A 25,105-nucleotide genomic window follows, 5' to 3' on the forward strand; every position below is an offset into this window, starting at 1 on the left:
CTCGGCTCCGCCGCGCCGCGGCCAGGGGCAGGCGGGGGCGAGCGAGCGCCGCGGCCGGCCCGAGGGACGCGCCTGCCCCTCGCCCCGCTCCGCTCCCCGGGCTGGTGCTGGCCCCGAAGGGGAGGCAGCGAAGAGGGAGGGCACGCGCCGGGCTGGGCGCCGGGCTGGGCGCTCACCGGCAGCAGAAGCTGTTGCAGGCCGTCCGTTTGGGTGCACGGGGGACTGCCAGCGTCGTTCCCAAGAGTCACTAACCTGCTCTGCCGCCTGCCGTGCTGCTCTGGCCCCCCTGCCCTTGTCCCTGTGCTCACGGGATCAGCGCCCACACCGGGAAGTGTGCTGACGCGCCTGGCCAAACTGTGTCGGAGTGGAGGGGAATTTGCCCAGCACCGGCCTGCGCTGAGCCTCAGCTGGAACTGCTGAGATCCAGCGCAGTGGGATTTCCTCGTGAGTTACAACCCGAATGTCCGGTTAAAGTCACATCGACAGCAAAGTGACCAGGGTTAAAGATAGTCAGGTTTCACGCTGGTACGTTGCTGGCCTGCGGCGTGCCGGCATGGCTGTTCTGCTGCTCCATTCGCGGCAGTTGTGACAACTTGAACAGGCGGCATTGAGCTGCTCTCTAGGAAGCAGTAAACAAGGCCTGGCCCTGTGCCCAGCACAGTGCAACTCTGTTTTGCTCACAGTCGTGGCTTTTTCCCCCTTGACCTGCTTCCAAGAAATGTGGCTGTGCTTGCCCAAAGTATCTAGCCAGTGTTTGTTTGCATGATGGCTGCTACCCAGGTCTAAGAATGCATCCTGGAGAGTACCTGGAAGCTGCTCTCCGGCAGCAGAAAGTCTGTGCCACGAAGAGATAATTAGGCAGTCAAGGCAAAACAGCTTGGGATGGCCCGTGGCAGAGTTAGGAGAGGGACTGGCAAACTGTAGGAGGCCATACAGAGAGCTCCAGCAAAACACCGACTTTAAATCAACAGTATATGGTCAAGTGTTTTCCTTCCTAAGGACTCTTCTGCAAAAGCATCCACAGCTCCCAGGAAAAGGAGGCTCCCAAATGGGTGTGAACACAAACCACTGCTTGAAGTAATGGCACCAGCAACTAGTAATAGACCTAGTTATAGTTGAAAGCAGGAATGAAACCAGGACTTTAATTTGGAAAACCCCATATGGCAGGAGTAATGAAAAGAAAGTGCCAAGGAGACAGTGGTAGTACCTCGAAGGAGAGAAATTATGAAAGGGATTTTTGTCAGTCTGATGTGGTTGAGTGAACAAAGCAAAGCAGTGCAGGAAAATGGACTCCTACTGTATCTCTTATGTGAATTTGACCAAAACTGCAGTTGTAAACTTGAATTAGACTCAATGCCACAAAAATGGAAAGTGGCAAATGTTGTTATCAAAATAGTTCTGGGGGATTCAGTAAATCGACTGGTATGCCAAGCTAACTGCTAAAACATTATAAAGCAGATATATTAAGAAACAAGCTATTTTGCACAAAGGTTAACACTGCTTTTTTAAAGGAAGTCACAACTTGCAAATTTATTCAAGAGAGTCACAACAAACGTGTAGATAGGGGTGATCTGGTAATGCACTATACTTCAGTTTCTAAAAAGCTTTTTGACCTAGTTTAGCYTCCCACATGTTCTGTCTACAGAATACCGTGTAAAATACTCAAAGAAGAACTAGTATAGAAGAGTTAAGTGCCTGATGTTTGACAAGGATGCTGAAGGAGCAGGGAGGCTGAAGCAGTGAACTGTATCAAGAGAAATGCTATGAATCAACTGGTGAAGCAACACCAGAAATATTGGCTAAGCTGAAACAGCACACATGGTGTGGTAAGGCAAGGCTGAAAGCAAGTAGATAGGAGGCAGTCGGTGAGAAAGAGGGTCAAAGCAAAGAAGGGAAAGTTTGCAGACAACACAAAATGATTTAGACCAAGAAGTAAGGAATGCCAGGCAACACAGTTCAGCATGGTAACTGCACACAAATCAAATATTTATTTTAGGAGTTGCAGTGCAGAAGAACCTACGAGTTAATGCACAGAAATAAAATAGAGAACTCAGGTCATTTAACACCTGAGGGGGGAAAAAAAAMCCAACAGTCAGCAGGCAAGGAAACACAACTCAGTGGAAAACTAGCCCCATCAGCTATTCAACTATTGCTGTTTTGGCAGGCATCAGGGCAGCAAAGAATTTTAAGGGAGGAGCTGGAAGAGGGCGCTGTGTTGCATTTGGAGACCTGTATGGAAGAGTTTCTCAGGGACATGAGGTGGGGCAAGAAGTGCAGGGATATTTGGATATTTACTGAAAAGTTGGACAAACAGCCTGGGGAAATCAGCTGTCAAATGAAGTAGGAGTCAGTGATTTGAAAAATGGCCAGGGATGATGAAGTGGGTGAGGCACAGGCTGTGTAAGGCACAGAGAGAGGCCAGTAAAAGGACACACAGAAATGGATGAAGTAATTGATAAAAAGCTTCAGAAAAGTTTTTTGTGAATACTGTCTTTGGGAGAGAAGGCTGGAGCTGCAAGAAAATATAAATGAGATGTAGACATGAGCAGATGTTCAGGTCTAGAGAGGGGACTGACCTGGAGACAGGTTCAGGTGGGCAGGACTGACCTGGAGACAGGCTTGAGTGGCAGGAAAATTTGCAGGGTTATTCACAGCGACTGAAGGGGAAGGGGACTGGTTCCACATAGGCCAGTTATATACATACTGCATGATGCCACTGGACCATTCCGCATTTCAAAATATTGAGGCCATGTAGTCTCAGTATTTCTTCTCTCTCTCCTCTCTCTTCTCTTCTCTCTCTCTTTATCTTCTCTAGCTTTCTAGAGAATATTTATTCTCTACAGAGATCATGTGGATGAAATCCTAGCTCTGTATCACAGGAAATGGTACTGAACATTTGGGAGTTTAGTGTATGATCATCTTTGCAGTGATGTCCGGGTTCAACACGGGGTAATTGAATGACTACAAAACAGTTGTGAAGCCTTTTCCCCTTGGTTTGTTTCTGAGGGGTTTTTTTTGGCCTAGTGGATTTTTCACAAAGGAGTGATATGACAAAAATCTCAAAAACATCTTGGAATTTTGTACTAGTTTACCAGTTGGACACAAAGACTAACTTTTCTAGATGCAATGAATCTGTTGGCTCTGACAGTTTCTAAAACAAAATGCATCTTGACCTCCTGCTCTGGGAAGACTCCTAAACTATTTAAAAGGACACATATTTCTTCTTGTATGCTATTGTTTGGATTGTTCCCCAGAACTTACCTGGGGGTCCCCACTGGTTTTTCGGAGGCTCATATGACTGGATTCCAGCTGATGTACTGGGGTTCCAGAGATGTGGTAGCCATTCACTGTAAGAACACATGGAGAGTTAGCAGGCTTACTGTAGGTAGCAAATACATAAATATACCTACTAAAAACTGATCACATAATTGAATAGAAAGGTATAAATCAGGGTACCTTTTTTGAGTTCCCACTGTTCCTTGCTTCCAATCTAAGAAACATATGAATGCTTCTCCCAATCCCAACAGAYTTGTAGTTGAATCTCCAATTTGATGTGTTAGTGCCAACCCAGAAAGAACCCAGAAACGTATGTTGCTGAAACTTAGCCCACAGGCCCATTCTCCCCTCTGCATCCTGAAGCAGACTGTTATCAGGAGTTATGACAGGAATTATACAGCTAGAAGAGCCAAGAAAAAGAGGCCCAAAAACTCAAAATAGTTCCCATAGCCCTGTTTGGTAAAAGGAAGTGTTTGAAGAAATAAAGTGTCTCTCCGTATAAAAAAAAGCACTAGTTTAATGGAGATTGGCTCCTTATGTCAAGAAAACAGGCCTTGTTAGAAGTTTATGGTTCAGAAAGAGAACAATCATGTACACAGCTATAAGGTACTTTCTTTTTGGAATATACTGAGTAAAGAATAATGCTCAAACTTGGGTTAGAAAAAGATACTGTACTATGTTACAAATCCTTTGGCCACATCAAAATGCACAACCTCCAAGCATACTTCCCACTCAGCTCTGTCAGTAAAGACAGGCATCAGTGCTAAAAATTTCTACAAAAAAATTCATCTAGGCTTCATTATTTACAGCAATGGCCTTTAAGTTAAGCACCTGTTATTGCACAATAATTTCTGCTTTGCTTTGTCTTCCTGTAATACCTGAAAATTTTCAGTATGACTATGCTGCTAATTCTCTGTTATTTGATTCCCAGCAACTTCAGGTCAGGTCAGAGTTGAAGTGGCCAACCCTGTAACTACCACATGCTAAAGCACTTTCTTTTGTATGTATAAGCTATATAGAAGACATAGAGCCAGCCCACATTCCTTTGCCCTTGCTGTTTCCCCTGCCTCAGCAGAAAGCCAGATGGGGAAAGACAACCTCATCTTTTCCTCCCTTAGCTGGTTGGCCAGCTGACTCACTGGGCCACAGTCTGCCCATGCACTCCAAAGATGCGCTACCTCAGCTCTAAGCAGACCAGACAACAGCCCAGAAGATGTATCAGTAGGCAAACAATAGGCAAGATGTATCAGGAAGGAAAGTCCTACCACATTTATGTTGCTGCACTCACAGGACCGTGTACATTAACTATAAATCYCACAAAATCAGAGCATTTTCCTTTGCTCTGCTGACTGGCAGAAAAATAGATTTACCCAATGCAGTGATCAGACACAGCAAGCAAACRATACCTGCAGGGCTCTTCTGTGTCCCAGGGCTCTTTGGAGTCCCAGGCACGCTGCTCGGCCGCTCCCAGGTTGTCTCTGTTCAAGGAAAACAGCAATTAAGTGTAATCAAGGCCTTGTGCACACATCAGAGTTACACGCCTGTGACACTCAGGTTGTGATCCTGAATGTTTTCCAACTCCAGGTTCTCACCCGGTGAGGCAGGCGCCTGCACCTCCTTGTGTTCCCCATATCCACCCACATCTTCCTGCCTCTGCTTCCGAGCCATCAGGAGCTCATCCCATACCCGCCCCCACTYCCTTCCCAGCCAGCATGGGATCAGTCATCTGTCTCTGCGCTGCCTGAGAATACAATAGATTCAGAGTTGCATCACTGGTTCTTCCAGTTCAGGTCTGCCCCAAGGCCTTGCTTGGTGAAAAAACGAGTGGTACAGCTGTACGCAGAAATGACTGTCTGTGAGCTGCTGCCATGATCTGTGCAGACAGCATTTCCAGGTGTAGTTAAATCAGCCTCAGCCTGGCGGACCACTGCTCACACGGAGAAATGTCCTGCCATAGCAGCCACAGCACGGTCAGCCACCGTTCTTATTGTGGGCACAAGGATCGTGGATTTTGGTAGTACTTTTGCCCCTGCCCTCCATCCAGACAAATGACTTAGTGATTCAGTAAATTCTGTAAACTGAGTAAGTTCAATAAATTCCGGAAATTCTGGATGTTGAATTTGTGTGAAGTGGGACATTGGAATGGGACAGCAGAGACTCTAGCAGGGAAGAGGGCTTTTCCTACTTTGCTAAACAGCGCAAAGGGGCTATGCACTGTGAAATTTGGAGGCTTCTCCATACTGCAATGAAATGCAGCTGCAAATGACTCAAGGGCATGGTTTTAGTGACATTTGCATGGAACATAGCACTTTTTTCCTCAAGAAAGGCTATTTCCCTGGCAAATTTCCTCTTTTTTTCCACTGGGGTCCTCTAGCCACTGGGATGTGCAAATGTATGTCACACTACTTTTGATACTCAAAAAAGTGCTGCTGCTGCTGCTTCCTTTTTCCCTTCATTTTTACCTGCAGTTAATCATTCTGCTCATTTTCTCAGCAAATAAGAAGCTATCTTTGACCACACGGTAAACAGAGAAGATTTAATTGCTAAACTTCCTAAAAATTACAAATGGCAGAAACAGTGCGATTAAAACCATAATTTCTGTAAAAGTCCAGCTAGAAAGCCAAGCCAGCATTCCTTTAGAATAAATGTATTAGTAGCAAGCCAAGTAAATAATACTGACTACTTTTCAGTATCAAATAAGAAAATAAGCAAATTGGTGTAATCAAGTCAAAGGACCACTTCTTTTCAAAACTGTGTTTCTCAAAACCCCCAACCAGCAGACATCTAGCCCTGTCAAAACCTGAAATCCTACATCTGTCTAAATATTCTAGATGAAAAGGGGCTAGCTGAAATGAAGCAGGAGAGACTAAGAGAGCCCCCATGAATAATAGCTTAGGGGCTGGTAGTCAGAATGCCCATGTGGGACACATAAGGCCTCCCTACCCTGTCTGAGTAACAAAAATGATGGTAATATTACATTTCAAGATCTCTAATAGGGCTATTGAATAAAGAAGGAGGTGCTGGTTTATCTCTGCATTACATTTGGATACACAAGGGTTGCCTTAGGTTCCTCATTTCAGGAAAGGGCACCAAACTGGGGATCGCAAATAGGGTAAGGTGCCATGCCACAACACTGTGATGCCTAAATCCTTGAAGGTAGTTGGGTCTAAGACATGCTCCCCGATTCCTGCTTCTCCCTCCCTCCCCCTTCTTCCCAAACTTCAGCCCTCTGTTGGTTGCAAAGAAAAATATTATTATTATTTTTTTTTTTTTGAAAGGGTAAAGTCTGGTGGACTAGAAGCTTTGATGAATCATGAGGAGACATTTAAATTTTACAGACAGCTTTTTGTGAATTGGGTAGTAAGTTAATAAATTCCATGCCTTGTTAATGAAGCAGGATTGGAATGTGTTCTAAATAAACAGAGAAAGAAACAACTGATAAGAGTTGTCTTCTATGAGTCAGCTTGTCTTGGCTTAAAATACATGTGTGCATGATTAAATAAAGATAAATTCTGATTTAATGCTATTGTGATGCAAACTGAAGCAAAAGAATATGCTGTCCAAGTTTACAGTGGCTTTGTTTATAATGTAGATAGGTGATTAATGAATATGTAAATTAGTTGTCTTGAAGATATGTGCTTTAAGGAATGGCTTTTGGAGTTCTTCTGTGAGAAGAGGTTGCGATGTCCATTTCTGCTATACCCAAGCGCAGTCAGTGGGACAACATGACATTAGCTGTAAAAACACCTACCTTCATTTTTTTTTGTTGTTTCTTTTTAATACAAGCATAGCTCTCTACAGTGTTTTTGCATTTTTGAGACTGTTCAGAGGGATGGGCCTAACAAAACTAACAAATACATCTGAAATGTAACTGAACAGTTAAAATTCTCAGCTTCTTCCTGTAACTGGTTCTCTACTTTGCCTGCTGGCCCCTGTGGAGCTAGTCTGAAGTGCCTGATTCTTCCCCTCTGCCCCACGAAAAGTCTAGATATATAAATTGGGTGTAGAAATCTCATGTATACAAGAGCAGTGGCCAGTGGTTAGCTTATTTGTGAGTACAACCCCAAACAGTCTGTATCTTGACAGATTTTCAAAAATACAGAAATAAAGTGATTGTGGAGTAATAGATAAGGAAAAGGAAAAAGCTACAAAAATACATAAAATGGAAAGAAATGACATCTTTTATTGGCTAGGAAATGAAAATAACAAGAAGAATGTCTTAAACCTCATTTGTTTTGAATTCTGGGAGAAAAAAAAAAATCACTTTGTCCACAGAGTAATAGACTAATTATTCAGGCAGCCTAAGCAAAGAGGAAACTAATCTTAAGCAAGACTGTACTGTTATAAGGCCATCTACTGGAAGCAACTGAATTTAACAAGATAATACCATAACATTACAAATTTCTCTGCAGTTTAGTCATGATTAGGAATGAATGTTTGGGGGAAAAATGATTTTTTTACTACAACTGTACAAAAAGGTTTGGTGAGAGATAACATCATGTTTGATATAGCCAAGGCAGCCACTCATCTTTGAGTACGAAATGCAGCTTTTGATACTGATGCTTGGAAAATCTTTAGACTAGCTATACCACTGTGATAAAACAATGATCATTGCTATCAGGAACAGATTAAATATCAGAAAAGATTTTACATCCCATCCAATTTTACAAACAGGATGTCAGCTACAAGCTAAAAACTCTTACTCTGCCACAAACTGTAATTTAGTACTAGCAGACCAACTCCGACAAAGTTCTGTCCTCCTTCACTGGTCACGTATTAATTATTCTATTTAGCCAATGAGTGGAAGAAATAATTAGTACTTTCCTTGTCATCCTCTGGACTATGAAGGGAAGAGCTGTGAACAGAAAGAACTAGAGCTGTAAGAATCAAGCATGGGAGATGTTTGGAAATTAGTTACTAAACAGCGAGGCAGTAGAAAGGCGCTTGTTCAGTTTGAAACAATGCAATGCAAAGCAAAATAGCCTCAAGAGCCAAGGTATACACGCCAACAAAACGAAAGGGGGTTTTCACAGATGTGGTTAAACATTTCCTCCCAAAGGAAAGCGGAAACCTGTGGTGTTTAGGGGGAGAAAGTTCACTGTGCATCTGTTTGGCAAAATAGGAAAAGAAATGATGTGTCAGGCCTTCACAGAGCTACACTTTCTGGGACTTCATGTTACTCGAGAAAGACAGCTTCTGAAGAGGTCCCAGTGTAGATTATTTTAGTGATCAAAGTGTAGCACTTGAAGAAGGAATTTTGTGTCACCACTGCGTGAATCCAGTAGCACTGTTCTGAGGTTCCAAAACAGCTGCTTTACAGTTTGACAATATAACATCAGCCGAATATCAGGGATTTAAGGTCTAGCATAATCCTTCCTGAGTATATTTATATTGCTTTCTGGAATGGAGTTAGTACGTCTGCATAGTGTCATGTTTAGTGTTATGTTATGAGCTACACGCTCCATTATTTTATTGGCCAAACTATGAGAATGGAAGGGCAAGCCAGAAGCGCTCCAGGTTTGTTTGCTGTGCAGAAACCTTTCCCTTTCTCCCAGTCTTAAGGATCTGTTGCAGCTACAAGGTGTGACCCAGCTTCCAGTGCTAGCTCACACTTTTATAAATAGGTTTTGAATTTCTTTTGTTTTTTACAGCAATAAATGTGTCATGCTGAGCAAGCAGCTCCAAATCCAGTTTCTGGATAATGAGAAGCTATGCAGGCTGCACAGGTCACTCTGACACGAATGAAGAACAGGAACTGAAATTCTCTCCTGTCCCTTCTGAATGCCACAGGAAGAGATCCTGCAAGGTCCTCTGAACTGCACCTGATAACATGCAGAATTAGAAGTGATATTTGCAGTAAGGTAGAGCATGCCCCACAGCCCCACTCGTCTGTTTTAGATTCACTATGCTCTCGCCAGTGGCATGTGGGAATTGCTCATATGTACAGACACAGTTTGCAAACTTCTTTACCCTCCTTTCACTGCTCCATTGCATCTTCCTGGACTTGTAGCAAAGCATGCTGCCTGTCCATGGCCTCCCCAAACAGCAAAGTCTGGTTGGACCTCTGAGTCAAAGGGAGCGCAAACAGACCTACTTCTGCTAAAAAAGATTTTCTTTTAACTGTACAACAATGCACTCCTCAGTCCAAATCTCCAGGCTGCCAAAGCTGCCACACTCCAGTCGGCTTTGTTTTAAACACACCTCATCTAACCAACCAGAAATAAAGTGCTGTCAGTGTTCTCCCTCACCTTCACTCCCCTTTCTTGCTGAGATATGCCCCGCATTTGTGATGAACCAGAAATGGCTTCATGGCACTTCATACYTTGAGATTGTGGGTGGGAGAAAACAGCCCTAAGGAAAGGCAGGAGGAGTGTGTGGGTATATGTATGTAAGGAGGGGAAATTACAAGAGAAATCACTTGCAATGCCCTAAGATTAGATTAAAACATTCAAAACTGTAGAAACAGAAGAAGTGGGTGAATGAGAGTAAAATTAAAATATTTCCTTCCTATTCCATAGAGGAAATATAGCATGGGGAAATCTTGCTTAGTATGATTGAGGAGGTCTAACCTATGAGTCAGTTCACAGAACTGACTCCAGGTCAGCAAGAGCCATTCTGGCTCTCCATTTGTGACCTTTTGAAGACCACAGAGTATAAGGAGTTGCCTGACTCAGCACAGCAGCGGTTTCTTCTTTGTGCTCCAATGTATTGGCCTGGTGAGCCTTGCACTACAAAACTCTATATGGTTCTGGTAACATCAGCCCAAGAGGCCCAGCAACCAGCCTGTGCACGAGCATCTGAAGTGTAAGATTCCAGCTGCAGCACTGTCCTACACAGTCTCCTCTCACTGGGCTGCGAGGTAACTCTCTGCCATGGACCTCCCAAGAGATAGGAAAAGCAGGCAGAAGTGACAGATGCAAATCTCTCTGCTCCTGCAGGAAACATGCGATTCAGTCTCATGAGCGCTGAAAGCAGAACACCATGTAGTGTATGAACTAGATCAGCAGGAGCTGCAGTGTCAGAACTAAAATCCAGCTCTATCCCTGAGGCAGTTCAATAAAAGAAGAAACTGAGGCTAGAATAAAGCTTTTATTCTCAGGCCCTAAACACTGACATGAACACAGGTACCATCCAAGTACATTTTCCTGTGCAATGTGCTCTAGGTGACCCTGCTTGAGCAGGGGGGTTGGACTAGATGATCTCCAGAGGTCCCTTCCAACCTCAGTGATTCTGTGATTCTGTGATTCCTGTGCAAGAGCTCTTGGGATTCTCTCTCCATGTCTTGAGGGCAGACATGCCTGTCACTGCCTCAACAACATGGGGAAAACTACTGCTGACAATAGTTCTTATTTTACCTTTCCGTTTATCTTTCAAAATGACCACTGGGACCTGTATCATGCACCTCTTTTTGCAAACATCATGCCAGACAAAAGTGGGCCTTCACTGCAGGCTTGGTGCTGACAGGAACACTATTTCCAGCACTTTCTGACACATGCACTTTATTTTTCTAGGTTTTAGGCCACTTTACCAGGGCAGGTTACTATAGTGCTCTGCCTTTGCTAAGGCTTTCTAATATCAGAGGGAAACTGTCACTAAAAGTTTTACCTATAAGGAAAAAGACATGAAATAAAAATGCCTTGACAACTCTTAGGTTTCTGTGTAGATAACTTACTGTCTCATCTGCAGTTTGTAGGTTTAGTTGGAGTAGGTGTTGACTGTAGTTGGTGAGATATGAAAGAAAAACCTCAATCCACAAACTAAATCCTTTCAAACTCCCTAACAAGCCTACCTGTCTTTCCCTAACTGACTCAAAGAGATGCAAAAATATTAGGCAAAGGAAGTACTATAGTAGGTCATGGTTAGGTTCCTTCCACCCACTAATTTCTTACTTTGGATTTAGCAACTGGTACTTCAGAAGGAATAAGCACTCTCTGTAAGTGGTGAACATCCTCACGTATAAAACATCCCCTCTCAGCTCACTGCTTTCCAAAGTTGTATGACTAATTATCTTCCAAGAAAGATCGCTCTCTGATACATGGCATCTGTCCTCATTGGATTCCAGTCTGATGCGCACACCCTGGCTCTCAGGGACACTACAAAGTATGTTGGGCAGGAACTCCAAGAACATCTAGTCTAGTTAAATTACCAGGTCATCTCTTTCAAAAGAATGGTGCACTCTCTGCTTTCAGCTTACTTTGAGGTTGCTTTGTAACCAAAACAAGGATAAAGTAAGTCTTGTTTATTCCCTCAAAATACAGAATTTAAGATTGGTAAAGGTTAGAGGTAAAATTACAAAATGACAAACTGTATTAGTAACAGCGTTAGTGCTACCCACAGTCAGATTCTCTCCAAGCTGTGCTTGGACCTTCAGGATAGATCTAGTATGCATTCCCTTTGGAGAACTGACCACTTCCTGGATTTACTCAGCTCTCTTCCCCTCTCACAACAGCATCAATGAAAATGCAAATACCACTTTGTGATTGCAGGGTGGAAAATTCTACTTAATTGTCATCCTCCAATTACCCAGTGAAAAGTAGAACTATTAAAATTGCTTTCATGTTTTTGATTAAGGTCTACCTTATGATGGTGCAGTAGAGAAGTTTTCTTCACACCTAGTGCTTCTTAATTTAATCCTTTTTACATTCTTACAATACTTTAAAATTATGTATCTTAGGAAAGAATAGTTCTGCTTGTGACATACTAATGTTACAGTGCTCTCATCTCTGACATTGCATAGAAAATAAACATGACCCATAAATGTAATGAATGATATATTTTAGAATGGAGGAGCTCAAAGCAAACAAAAGTTTCTTTTTTGTTTCCATGGGTATTCTCTAACCTGGGTGAGTTTCCTTATGACAAAGGATGAAAGGATGGATGACCACAACCACTGTTATTATCTCTTATCTGGGGGTATTATGCCAAGGAACTATTCATAATAACAACCTATGGATAGGGTCCAAGAAGAAAGCAGAGCAGTATAGTTTCCAGCTGTGGATTCCAGAGGGGCTTAGAAATGGCAGTGCTTAACCACTCAGACTGAGATGTTTTATGCAGGTACAGGTCTGGTGCTCTGGAAAACTGACTTGCAAAACAAACACACCACCATGTTGGATGTACTTGACTTTTGGAGTACTTAACTTTTGGATTCTAGCACCTGAGGATACAGTCCAGTGATATTTATGCAACATTGCCCAAAATTAAAACCTTGAACACACACACACACACACACACACAGAGAACTGTTCACTTGCCATAGGATGTTTAAAGTCCCTAAGCAGTAGATTCACAAAGGATTTGCGATACCTTTACAGCACTGACTTTTTATATCATGTTTGGGAGCTGACAAGACAAAATCTATGGTTTCTGCTCTTCCTGGGGTGAGCAGGCAGGCTACAGGTTGCAGTGGCTGCACAGCTGAATCAGAGACTTGCTGGGAATAGGGACCTGAGTGAAAGGAAGGTCAATGGTAAATCAAGATGAACAGGAAAGAAAGGGTGCCCAGGAAGACAGAGGCAGGAAAGCTGGCTGGTGGTACCAGGGTGATACTAAGTAATATATATTTTTTCAGGCAGATCAAGACAATTTTCTTAAAACTCTAAAGTGCTGGACTTGTGGAAATTCCTTTCAAGGAAATGGACATTTGTAACTACACATTTCAGGACTGCCTAAAAGTCCATTCCCCAGATCTTGGTTGTTGTAGGTGGCATTTTTAGCAGTGATGTTTGTAATGCTGAGACTATATGGACCTTAATTAGGATTAAGACAATGTGAAAGCAGAATTCCTTTTCCAGAGAAAGCTGTTTAGTAAATGGGAAGGACATAATGCCACAGACAAGAAAAGCCTGGAAACAAGGACACACCATTTAAGCTTGACCTCAGTCCAGAATACAAGGTGGTAGCAAGCCACACTCGCACTTGTGTCATAAGAATATAAGTCATCTTTTATGTGATAGACAGGGTAGCTGGAGTGCTATTGTTTGACTAATGCAAGAAGTATGACAGCTGCGGCACATCAGAGAAGTCTTTTAACACGACCAAATATTTTCCAGCTGAATCTACCACCCACACAGTTGTAAACCACTCCCAAAGACACTGAGCAGCCACATGATTAACCTCATAGTAGCTGTGCATTCTGGGCACAGGGTACATTTGAACTTGGCATGGCAGTACAGTCCCAGGGCTCCCCATTCATGAAAACACCAAGGCCACCACTGCCATGCAGATAGGAAACTTTTCCACTTTCTCTTACTGTTCATGTTATGTGCAGTCTCATCTTCTGCTCTGACAGCACCATTCAGTCACTGGCTTACAACAGCCTCATATACAAAAAGAAAATTAATCTGATGTCAAAGCAGAGGAGCTGCTCACTCCAGTTTTCTCAAAAACAGATATATATTGTCTATGCAAATAAGATGGTTTTAAGAGGCTATATAAAGCACACAATTCCTTACACTGTTCAGAGACTGGATAACATCACCTTTCCACCCTGACTGCTACTTACCTTCCCTGCTCCTTCATTTACCTGTTTAAGGAAATCATTGCTTGTCTCCCTGTGCCTGGACCCTTATCTYCTCTCATTTGCAATCACAACACACAGCTATAGCAAATATTCATAGCAAGTGATAGCAAGGAATTACTTCAGAAGTACCTGTTCATTTCAGATGATGTCGATGTAGGGGGGAAACTCAGCCCTAGTAAGCTGAGTGGAGGTGCCAATAGTCTTGACATTGCCCGAAACAAGGGCAAAATTCTGAGCATTGTAAATAAATGCAGCCAGTGGAGAGCAGCGCTATTTCCTTGCTTTGGGCTCTAAAACTGCCAGCTAGAAGGCTGCTGCCAGCTCCCCAGAGAGAACAGCAAGTAAATAAAGCTTGTTATTTCCCAGTGGCTGTCAAGTAAGAGATACCCAGGGCATAAATGATTTCACTTTACCTGCACCTGCCTCCAAATGACCCACGGGATGCTGAGATGTACCCAGGGTTGAACGTAAATGTCAGCACCCTGTCTATTTGCCCTCTGTCCCAGACAGAGGAGTTCTTCCTATGCACAGTCCTCCCATCAGCTCATATACATGAAAGGTTTTGAAAGCATCACAACATAGTGATTTTGCAACCCAGACTAGTCTGGGGACGTTTATTTCCTGAAATTCCAGCAGAACAAGAGAGCTTCTGGTTGACTTAGGAAGAGAACAGATGGGACACAGGAGCAATTAGTGATCTCAGCTAAATAGTAAAATGGACACATGCACTGAGGAGCCAGCAGGTTCCTGCAACACATCAGTTAAACATCTACTGGGATTTCTTCAGTAGGACCACACACAATGCCTCACCACCTGAGTGACAAACAGGGATAAAACAGTGTGCATAAGGCACTGGGATCTTTATCAAGCTGCGAGTTGAGTCAGCTCATTTAATATATGAAGCTCACAAGATAACTGGTAGTTTATGGAGGCCTTATTTCATATATGTCCAAGCAGGTCAACTCTGGAACTAAGCTTTAAGCTCAAGGGAAGTATAGATGGAGAGTTGAGCTCCCAGGGACAAAGCTCACCACTGTTTGGTAAATTAAAACCAATGCAAAGGGCAGCACTTATGTTTTCCGTTCTGATGAGGAAGAAATGACAAACCTGCTTTCCAATTTTTTTCTTAAAGCCAATAAGGGAACTGGATGGGGGAAGGCAGACTGGTTCAGGAAGAGTTTGGGAGCTGTGCAAAAGGGCCTTTTTCTTCTGTCTCCTAGTCTTCCTACCTTTTTTTCTCCCCTTGACTGCAAACAGGACCCCTAAAACCACCCTTCTGGGATGTACAGACCCCCTTCTCCCTCAGCACATCAGCTGCCACCAGCCCCCCTCCCAGCTGCCACCCCCTCCCTCTTGCCCAAGAAGCAGTGCCTACAAACCCTAGTAGACTGCTGGGAAGGACTAAGCCAACTGATGTTGAGGGATGGGTTGCATCCCCTGCCCTCCCCATTCAGAGTCACAAGCACCATTGACACAGCCCAGACTTTCCCTTCAAGACTGCAGTAACTTCTAGAGACAGGGATGAGATGTTTGGCCTGCTTACACAATTCAAACATCCAGTTCCTCTTACCTTGGCACAGGCAAAGTGAGTGTGGGACAACACTGACTGAACAAGTCACAGAGGGCTTACAATGGGGGCAAAGGGAGAGAGCTGGCTGTGTGGCTGTGGCTAGTAAGTCTAAGGCTGGAAAAACTGGAGAACTGTGAGCATGGGGATAGCCAAACACTGGCAAGAAGGAGATTTAAAAGGAAAAAGCTTGATGGGTAAAAATCCAAGGCTGAGTAGCATTGTTCAAGGGCACAAGGACAGAGAGGTGAGGAACAGTCACTGCATTAGATCTGGGAAGGACCTTCTCACCCTTAGAGTGAGTTTCTCCTCAGAGTAATTACTGCTTTCCCATTCATTGCTCCTACAGCAGAAGAGAAAACTACCTCTCCTACATCTCCTACTGAATCAAACCTATGAGTCCTACACACATAAATACTTTTTTTTTTTTTCCAACTCGGTCCTAGTGGTTTCTAGCATGTAGAAAGTGGTAAGAGTCTCTGCGGGACTCACAGCTCTTTAGAGGAATGCTGTGCTGCTGCTCTGGACTGCTCTGAGTCATTTGCATTGAACAGCCCTCAAAACCCCAGGCCTCTACCTATCAGTCTATGTTTCCTTGTTTTCTAGCTAGTTCTGTTCTATACCTACCATCTCATCATATGCTGCCACTACCTTGAAGGAAGGCATAGTGTGCTATGGGAAAGGTGTTCTTTTCCTTGTGATGTCCCTGAACCCGTAGTTACCAGCCTGCATTTTCTTTCCACTGCCTTCCTTCTAGTCTCTATGTGGCCCCCTAGGTTCTTCTTAGTACTTACACAATGAAAATATCCACCGAGAGAGTTCTTTCCTGAACAACTGCTTATACCAACTGGTCACACTTAGCTACTTTAATCCCCTAAACCTGTCAAGGCTTACTGCCCCCAGATAAATATTTTTGTTCTAGTCTGATTTGCAGACCTGTTTGTCTGTCCTTCCAGTTCATATTATTCAATTAACCCCCAGGAATACTGCTGCTTTTCAATTGCTGAATCTTCCCAAAGTGCTTTTCCACTGAAATGTGAGTACACATGTAGATGTGTGTGTGTGCATGTGTGAACAAGACTGAGTATTTACAACAGCTGTAGTATCCCAGTGTAGAAATGAGGCGTGGCATTTTCCATATGTCCTATGCATCCTACGCACTGTGAGGAAAATATTTTGGGTGTGGAGAAAGGTGTGCATACCATATGACTTGACTGGATGAGACTTCATCACTGGGCAGCCCGCTCTGTTCCTGCTCTCACTGTGTTCTGCTCTGGAAATGATAAGGGGTAGTAATCCCATGCAGGGAAACTGAGGGCATTTTTTAAATTCCTCTTCACTTCCAGGCTCTCAACTCAGCTTTTAGGTGGGATTCATTATAGCCAACTTTAGATGTCTGTAGAGAAGGTATTGTCATCCAAGCTAATTGTTCGGGGCTGTCCTTAGAATCAATGAGGAGAGACTAGCCTTTTAGGGTGCAGCTCATGTTATCTATTTTAGACACCTATATCAGGAAGAGAATTGTGAGGTGAAGGTAGTTGTTTCTTTCCATTGATAAATGGGGACACTGGAGCATCTGGTTCAAAAGGAGATGTCCACACTGCAGATGGTGTATTTGGTTAAGCAAATCAAACCTCTGACCTGCTCAGGGGATGGTGAAGCCTATCTAGGACAACAGAAGTGAGCACTCTTTGAGCCCAGTCAATTCTGTGGGCTTTGAAGTTCAGCAGCCTGCCAGACACACACACCTTTGCATATAGTTCTGTTCAGTTTATCATTCTTGCTCACCTGTGTCCTGGTTATAAATGTAGAGCTGGAATATGGACCTAACCTTCCAAATCCCTGAGCATCCTTCCAGAAAGCACAGGACTCCTTGCAGAGCCAATGATGCAAAGGAAAGGTCATCTTTGCCACAGAAAAGGCCTTACGGGAGCTTTAGAGTAGCTAGCCATCTCTCTCCCCTTCCTTATGTTTTGACATAACAAACCCTGATGTGTCTAGATGTTGTACMAGATAGATGCAAGTGTCCTGAGTGTAATATAATTAGTGTAGACTCAACCTTTCTAGAGCAGATCATACCATCAAAAATTTTAGGTATACTGAAATTCTCTTGGGTTTAATTTTCTAGACCTTTTACAGGTCAGAAGCCTTAAACATGACTATAGGATTAAGCCCAACCAGTTTCAAATGATTATAAATGTGGAGTGTTTATCTGATTTGGTCATCAAGTAGAGATAGACAAGAATGCACTTTGTTGGCTGGCTCATTTACCTGTGCAGGTCTGTTTATTTCATAGAGTCACTGCAATTCTTTCATATAATTAGAGATTTTTCTAACAGCTTTTTTCAACTGTGAACATTGTCTCATAAATTGTATTTATTTCCAGTTAAGCACCAATCTCCTTGTGTTTATCATGTAAAGACAATGAAAATTAGATCACACAGCAAAATGCACAGTGGAAATACTAGTATAGTCTGATAAGACATATGGATAGCACAGGTAGACAATCACAACGTGGGCAGGACACCAAGCATTGGAAACAGCTGCCAGAATAAAACTAATGTCTCACAAGTGGCAGGTTTTCCTGTGTTTTGAAGGCTTAGAAGGACCACACTGTTATTTGCCCCTAAAATCACAGTTTCCCTCCTCATGAATGTGAAAACATACTCTGAGTTCCCATTTCTGACAAGCTCAAACACCAAGAGCAAAGAGCCCATTTAATCTAAAAAAAAGTCTCTGTACTGTGTGAGGAGAMAAGCAATTGGTGAACGCTGCTTAGTGCAGCAGACCACTAACAGCAAAAATGATGCCGTGCCAGTCATGTTCACAAAGGCAATTTGCCAGACTGGACTGGCCACCAAACGCCTCCTCTTTTCAGGTGGAAGAAGAAGAACTACCCAAAGAGTTAAGGCTGAAAAGCAGCACAGAGCGCCATTAGATGAACGCTCGTGTGGATTTGCTGACCTTCTATGGTTGTGTCCCCTTCATGCTCCTGCCTGTGCACCCACTTCCAGCATGCACATCTACTGGACTGTGTGGAGCCTCTTGAGTTGTAACCAACCAGCTGCTTCTGTCCCACACACTGGAGGGCACTGCTGGCTGATCCTTTTGCTCCCAGCCTCCTACCTTCCTCACAGTCTGGGGAAGACAGAGCAGGAAGGCAGGAATGCCCATGAAAGAACAGAATCTGTCATAAGTCATTGATTTCTTTCAGCATGCAGGGTTTGTTCATGGTATGTACTTGCCTCAAAATGCATGTGTGTGCATACATGTGTGTGCACAAGTGAGAATATTCTACACAGATGCATGTGCATGCATGTGAAATGAAGCATGGTAAATGCTCTTCTGAAATCATATTAAGATTACTTCATGTTCTTTTTGACTTAGAGGAGCAGGAAAAGCAAAAGAGCAGTTGACTAATGACAGTCTAATAAGATGTGACATAGTGTAGGTAAAAATTGGGAAACCCAAAAATATTGAATAAAGAACAACTCCCATGTGAGTCCCTGGCATTTATCATCCTCTGAGTTGAAAAACATTTTTCATATAGGTTAGATTCCACAGACTGAAAAAACAGGCCTGACAGGGACTCCAGGAAGTCATTTGGTCCGTGCTGTACCCCAGAACAAGCCCAACATGATTCTTCACAAAGATTTGTGTAACCTGCTCTTATGGACCTCCAGTGATAAAAAGTCCCTGGTAATCTATTCCTGCACTTCACTACCTTTATCTTAGAAAGTTAGAAAGAATTAGAATTCTCGTCAGTGCAACTGAAGTATGTTACTGTGTCTTCTGTTCAGGACTGGCACTGCAAACAGTCTTCTCTGCAACAGCATTTTATGCACTTGAAGCCTACATCCCCACTCAAGTCTTCCCTTTCTTAGGGCAGACAGCCCCAATCTCCTAACCTTTCCCCACAGGCCATGTTTTCCACATCTCCCATCATTCTTGCTACTCTCTTCTGGACTGCCTCCAACTGCCTCACATCTTTCCCGAAGTGCTGAGCCCAAACAAGATAAAATATTCCAGCTGAGGCTTTATAATTTCCTTGTAAAGTTGAARGATTACTTCATGCCTCACAGACAACACTCCTATTTATACAACGGAAAATGCTGTCTGTTTTCGTAACAGCGCGACGCTGCTGGCTCACACTCAATTTCAGATGCTCTAGAGCCCCTACATCTTTTTCTGTAAACTGCTCCATTGCCTGTCTTTGTCCCTTAATTATTTCTGATGAAATCTCCAATCTTAAGCACATCTTTACTGAACAGCATCCTACTTCTTCAGGATATTTCTTCAGTTTTGAGATGACTTTGAATTCTAAGCTTGTCCTATGAAGTACATTACGTTCTCTTCCAGTTTCATTTAAAGTTAACATTTAAATAAGTACTCTCAATTTCAGCRTGCCATTCATTACTGGAAATACTGAACAGAACCAAGCCTAGGGCAGATCCCTGCAGAATATCCTTCAGTGCAAATTTCCATTTGACAATGGACCATTGATAACTACTCTGAATATGGTCTGCCAAACAGTTTTGCATCATCTTTACAGTAATTTAACTATGGCCCCTTTCCCTCTAGTTTGCTTTCCTGCTAGCCAGCTCTCAGATCACCTTTGCTGCTTCTCAGACCTGCCTTCCTGTAAAAGAGCTGCCTTCCTTCACATGAGGTCTTTGTCCACTGCCCTGGTCTGACTGGAGGCTACATAAATGTTTAGTCACAATCCTGCCATCTGGGAGGGACCACACCTCATCAGACCATTGCTTGTCAATGATGGAAGTGCTAAAACTGTCATAACCTTCCCAAGGAAGCCAGCTCTCACCAGTGCCCACCTTCAATGAACTAGTGCTTCCCCCTACATCCTCCTGTCACTGGGGAGAGGAAGCTTTGTTGGGTTCTCACCCACTCCAGGGCTTAGTTACAGTCCTGAGCTTAAAGTCCCCATTCTGGGACATTAATATGTACCTTCCACTGACAGACAGGATAATTGATGGGACACAGTGAGAAACATGTCCTAGGCAGAAAAGACCCTCTGGCAGACCCCACGCCATGGCCTTGGAAGCTGTGGCAGACAATGGATAACAGCAGCTCAGAAATAATGAGAGACCAGAACAGCTCTGTGCCTTTCTCTGGTGTGAGGAGAAAAGCACTGCTGAGAGAGTAATCATTTCATTTCTGTAAACTAAACAATGCTAGAAAAGCCTGAAAAATACAAAGCCTAATTAAAGCCTAATTACAGAAGCTTTTCAACACAACGACTGGGAGCTTGAGAGCATGACTGTCCTGCAGCTAACAGCCTAACAAGAACAATATCCCACATCAAAGAACTAATGAAGGTCCACATAGGATGGCTAGAATACTGCAAGGGAAGGGCTGCCACTCAGGGGATGTCCAAATACAGCTTTTAAAGGAATAGACAACGAACGCAATGCCTGAAGCTTGCACATATGCCTAGCGTACAGCTAAAATAAGTAACTATCTTCTACCTCATGCACGAGAAAGACATGATAGAAGGGGACAACCAAAGGGAGAATGCCTGATAGCAATGCATAAGAGATGTGTTACAGGTGTAAAAATGAAGTGATAGCATGGATTTGTGGGCTTCAGCCTACAGGAAACCCTGCAGAGCGCTGTTCAACTGAAAATGCAGCATTACATTTGCTACCTAACATCCAGCCCTGAAGAAAAAAACCTGTGTGACATTCTAGCATTTAGCTGAGTTTAGTGGCAGAGCAAGGATGGGTACTTCTGGACTCTGGACAAAATGGRATTAGGGACAGCTCTGCAGTAGCCAGCTGTAGCCAGAGGGTAAGCAGCTGCATCCCAGGATGGAAAAAAGTGGGATAGGCTCCTAGCAGTCCTTATGGCCAATGGACATGGCATACCTAGAAGGAACAGCTCAAGCTGAGGAGAGCTAGGGAAGATACCTGGATAGCTCTGTGCGGAAGCCCTTCCTTTCTTCCACTCACTTTCTGGCTGCTTCTTCCCCCTGATCACTACCCGTGAAAGAAGAACACTACACTGTCTAGTGGATAGTAGAATTCAAAATATCAGGACAGCTCTTTGCTTTTTCTAATTATTGTTAGTTTCTCCTCTCAAATTTCTGCATATTTGGATAGAAGTAGATAACTTCTTCCCTCTACTTCAGCCACTCTGCCTGGTTCAGCCTCAGTGAGTAGGAGAGGCACAGAACAACTAATATTGAAAGGCTTTGATAAGATAGATATCTGAGTTATTTAAAGTAAAAGAAAAACTGAATAAATAGTCTCCTCAGCAGTCACAGAGAGACCTGCTGTAAGGTAGGAGAATAACCTGACTGTCATATGTATTCTCTCTGAAACCATTCGCTCTCTCAACAAGTGGGTCTCAGACCAGGGTTGACATACAGAAATCCCTTCAGAAATTCGCAGATTTCCGGAAAACAAAACCAAAAAGCTCTGACCTTCCCATCTGATTAAACTGTTATCTGAAAGACAACATAAAATGCAAGCCACCACAATAAACCCAAAGTGTGCAGCTCCTTTAGACAATCTTGGTGCTTCAGCACCTGAAGAAGATTCCCTTGGTTTGGCAAGGTGATTCTGATCCCACAGATCCAGATTCTGCATTTGGACACTGAAGGAAACTCCACAGGGCATTTCAGAGAAGCTAGAAAGTGAACCTACTTTTCTTCGATCACAGATAGAAATTGCAGAGGCCTTTCTAGGGCAATTTTACGTTTCTGCCTGCTGAACAGGAAGCTGTGTAGAGCCTGATAATAGTAAACGTGAGACATACACAGGGATACACCTAAACTGCTCTGAAGTCAGAGCCTCCATCCACTTTGTGACTGAAAACCAAAATCCTCTCTGACAGAAGGCTCCAAATGGATGAGAAGACAAACTCATTTTGCAGTACAGCCCAGTGTGACAAGGTCCCTGGAAACCCTTACAGTCCAAGCATGAGTCCCAGTAGCTGCATTCCAGAGGGTTTTCTGGTCTACCCTTCCGGTGCCAGCTCTCCACCTATTCCATGCAGCAGAACGTGAGGCACACTGCTAACCCTGGGATGGCTGAGGAGTTAGCGTACTATTATTTGAGGTCCCCCAGCTGAAATATCTACTATAACCTTCAGTGAAGAATGCCTTGTTGTTGTCTAGGTGCCTTAAATTCACCTCCCAGTGCAGCTATGTTAATGTACAATTCAAATAAAATACTTTACTGACAACATCCAGTTTCAGCAAAGCTGTAACAGATGCTTATAAAATACAGAGGTGGGGAAAAAAAAAAAAAAAAAAGGCAGTTAAACCATTTAGGCCAAAAATAAACCAGAAAGTTCTGTCTAGCTCCCTCATTGCTCTGAAATGCTATCCTCTCCTGGCAAGGTGGTAGTCAGAACTTCTTAGTCTCTAAGCATACCTTATACCTTGTCGCATCTAGTAATGAGAGCTCTCCATGAGAAAGCCTACATCACAAAGCACATCCATTCAAGAGCTTCCTATAGAAGGCTTCTAGCAGAATATGCACTTCTTGGCTTTGGGAAGCTTTTTGGCTCCAGCATGTCTCTTCCCAAGGCCTTTGAAGGGGGTTCAGACAGATTTAATCTTTCACCCTGAATCTCACTGTATTCCTTCCTTGTCCAGGAGATAGTCTGGCCATTTGTTTTCATTAAAGTAAGGACTGGTTTGCTCCCTTGGAGATGCAAATATTTCTTCCTTATATGGGTGGGAACTCCTCTATTTGACTGACTGGTTGACACTATGTTTTCTCAGGAAGTTCCCCATTCTTCCCTCCGGTGACTCACTGGCAYGTTTAACTACGAAATATATCTTACAGAGAACCTTATATTTTGTAACAGTTTTTACATTAACAAATATACTGGTTGCACCCATTTTAATGGGATCCATATGCATAGACCACAGCTGGCATTTGGCTGAGACCAGACACAACAGTAATTGGGTGAATAATCTCTTACATTTTTCTCTTGTAAACACACAACACTCACTCAGACTCTGCTGGGCTACATGGGTAGAACCCAAAGCTGTTACCTTCCATGCCATTCTATATCCTGAAATGACCTCACATTTCATCTCTCCTACTGAAGGTGAACCTCTGTGCAGCACAGAAAAGAAAAGTTACCAGTACTGAGTGTTTGTCAGGATGTGCAGCATACATGCACATTCTATCAAGAGGAGAACTCATGCCCTTCCTGGGAGACATTATTCCCATTATTCCAACCATGCACAACCAAAGCAGTATTCCCTGACCCCTCCCAGTCTTCTGCTCCACATGTGGTGGATGAAACAAAGCAACATTTCAGACCCTCTCAGCTCTGGAATCGGAAGGAAAGACCAGGGGAAACCAATCTGCACATGGACAACATTATGTCCTGGTTGGATTAGTAATGCTCCTTCTCTTTCAACTGAGTCCAGATGTACATTCTAGCAATGGCTGTCCTCCTTACCGTGTTTTTACAGCAAGTCCACATGCAGTCAGCCAGCCACTTTGTGAGTCACTGTTTGTGGAAGCTGCTGAACACCTGGACTTCCCTGTGGTAGAGAGGAAAACCTGAGAGAATTTGTGAAGGGTGTGAAAGAGGTCTTGAAACACTTTCTGGTCATCCTTTTTAGTACAGAGTTGACTGACTCCTGGGAGATCCGAGAAATGGTTATGACCTTACAAGGCAAGAGTTTTGCATTAACTGCTGTTGATGGGTAATGGTGAGCAAAAGACCTTTAACTACAGGGATCAAACTGAGGGCCAACCAGGAACACCTCCAGCCTCCACTGACCTCTGAGTTATAGTGCTTATGCATCAACACCTGAACAGCGATGTCTCTCTCAAACACTTCAGTGCACATTCATCATCTGATGATAGCTTGGATAAAAAGAGAGCTACCTAGGAGTGCACCTATGTGGGAAAGACCTTGATGGAAAGGAGATCTCAGCTCCTGCTGCTGAAACAATGGTGCTGAGGAGGCAAAGCAGGAAGCAGGCACATGAAACCCTGTGATAGAGATTTATGCTGGTAGCATGYCCTGGTGACAAACCCTGTCAGTGCTTATCTTGATACTCCCAGCAGCAGCTGCAGCAATGACAGGACAAATAAGCAGTTAAGACAAGTCAGCAAGTGCAGTCAGTGAGCTGTCCAGTCTATGAGACATGCTAAACATTACTCATGCCAGTGCAGCTGTACCAGAGGAAAGATGGGGACTGCAGATTTATAGCATATTGTCTTTGACTTCTTATCCTATGGCTTGGAGCCAAAGAATACTTGCCAAGTGTCAAGGTGAAAGCCCACATGCCAAATGTGACTTTGTGGTGACTGCATGGCCCAGAAGGCCCAATCTTGCAGCACAGTCAGGGAAGAAAGTGCATATCCAACAAGAAACTGGACAATCTGCCTATGGATAGTTCTGCACTAGCAGTTTTTGTAGGGACAAAGGTCAGAGCCAATTAGTCAGATTTAATCAAAGCAGTGTCCAGATAGCTGCTCACTCCAGGGCTGAAAGAGGCTTTATCACACACTTCAACAGAAAGCTCTAGAGGTTGCATACAGCTTCTGCTTTGTCTGAGGTCTAAATGACACCCATAGGTGACACTTCCTTTGCACATAACTCACTTTGAGGAAGCAGAGGCATTTGGGATGTGAATCTGACAGTGCAATACAGCAGCAAAACTCCTAAGCAAAATCATCAAGCCAATAGACTAGCAATAAGCAATAACCACACAGCTAGAAAACTTCCAAGCAGCAGGGTATTCT

At 43.5% G+C, this 25,105-nt stretch overlaps 1 protein-coding gene across 1 annotated transcript in view; it reads right to left on the reverse strand.

Annotated features, from left to right (window-relative positions):
- GAS7 (growth arrest specific 7) overlaps positions 1 to 25,105 on the reverse strand; it is a 75,421-nt gene that overhangs the window by 44,612 nt on the left and 5,704 nt on the right. Inside the window, exons 3-4 of the mRNA XM_026068542.1 lie at positions 4,683 to 4,754; positions 3,262 to 3,347 (exon numbers count right to left, since the gene is read on the reverse strand). Of these exons, the coding sequence (XP_025924327.1) occupies positions 3,262 to 3,347; positions 4,683 to 4,754 (158 nt within the window). The remainder of the gene's footprint in view (positions 1 to 3,261; positions 3,348 to 4,682; positions 4,755 to 25,105) is intronic.

Source organism: Apteryx rowi, unplaced genomic scaffold, assembly GCF_003343035.1.
Source record: "Apteryx rowi isolate R43461 unplaced genomic scaffold, aptRow1 scaffold_275, whole genome shotgun sequence".
Lineage (NCBI taxonomy): Eukaryota > Metazoa > Chordata > Aves > Apterygiformes > Apterygidae > Apteryx > Apteryx rowi.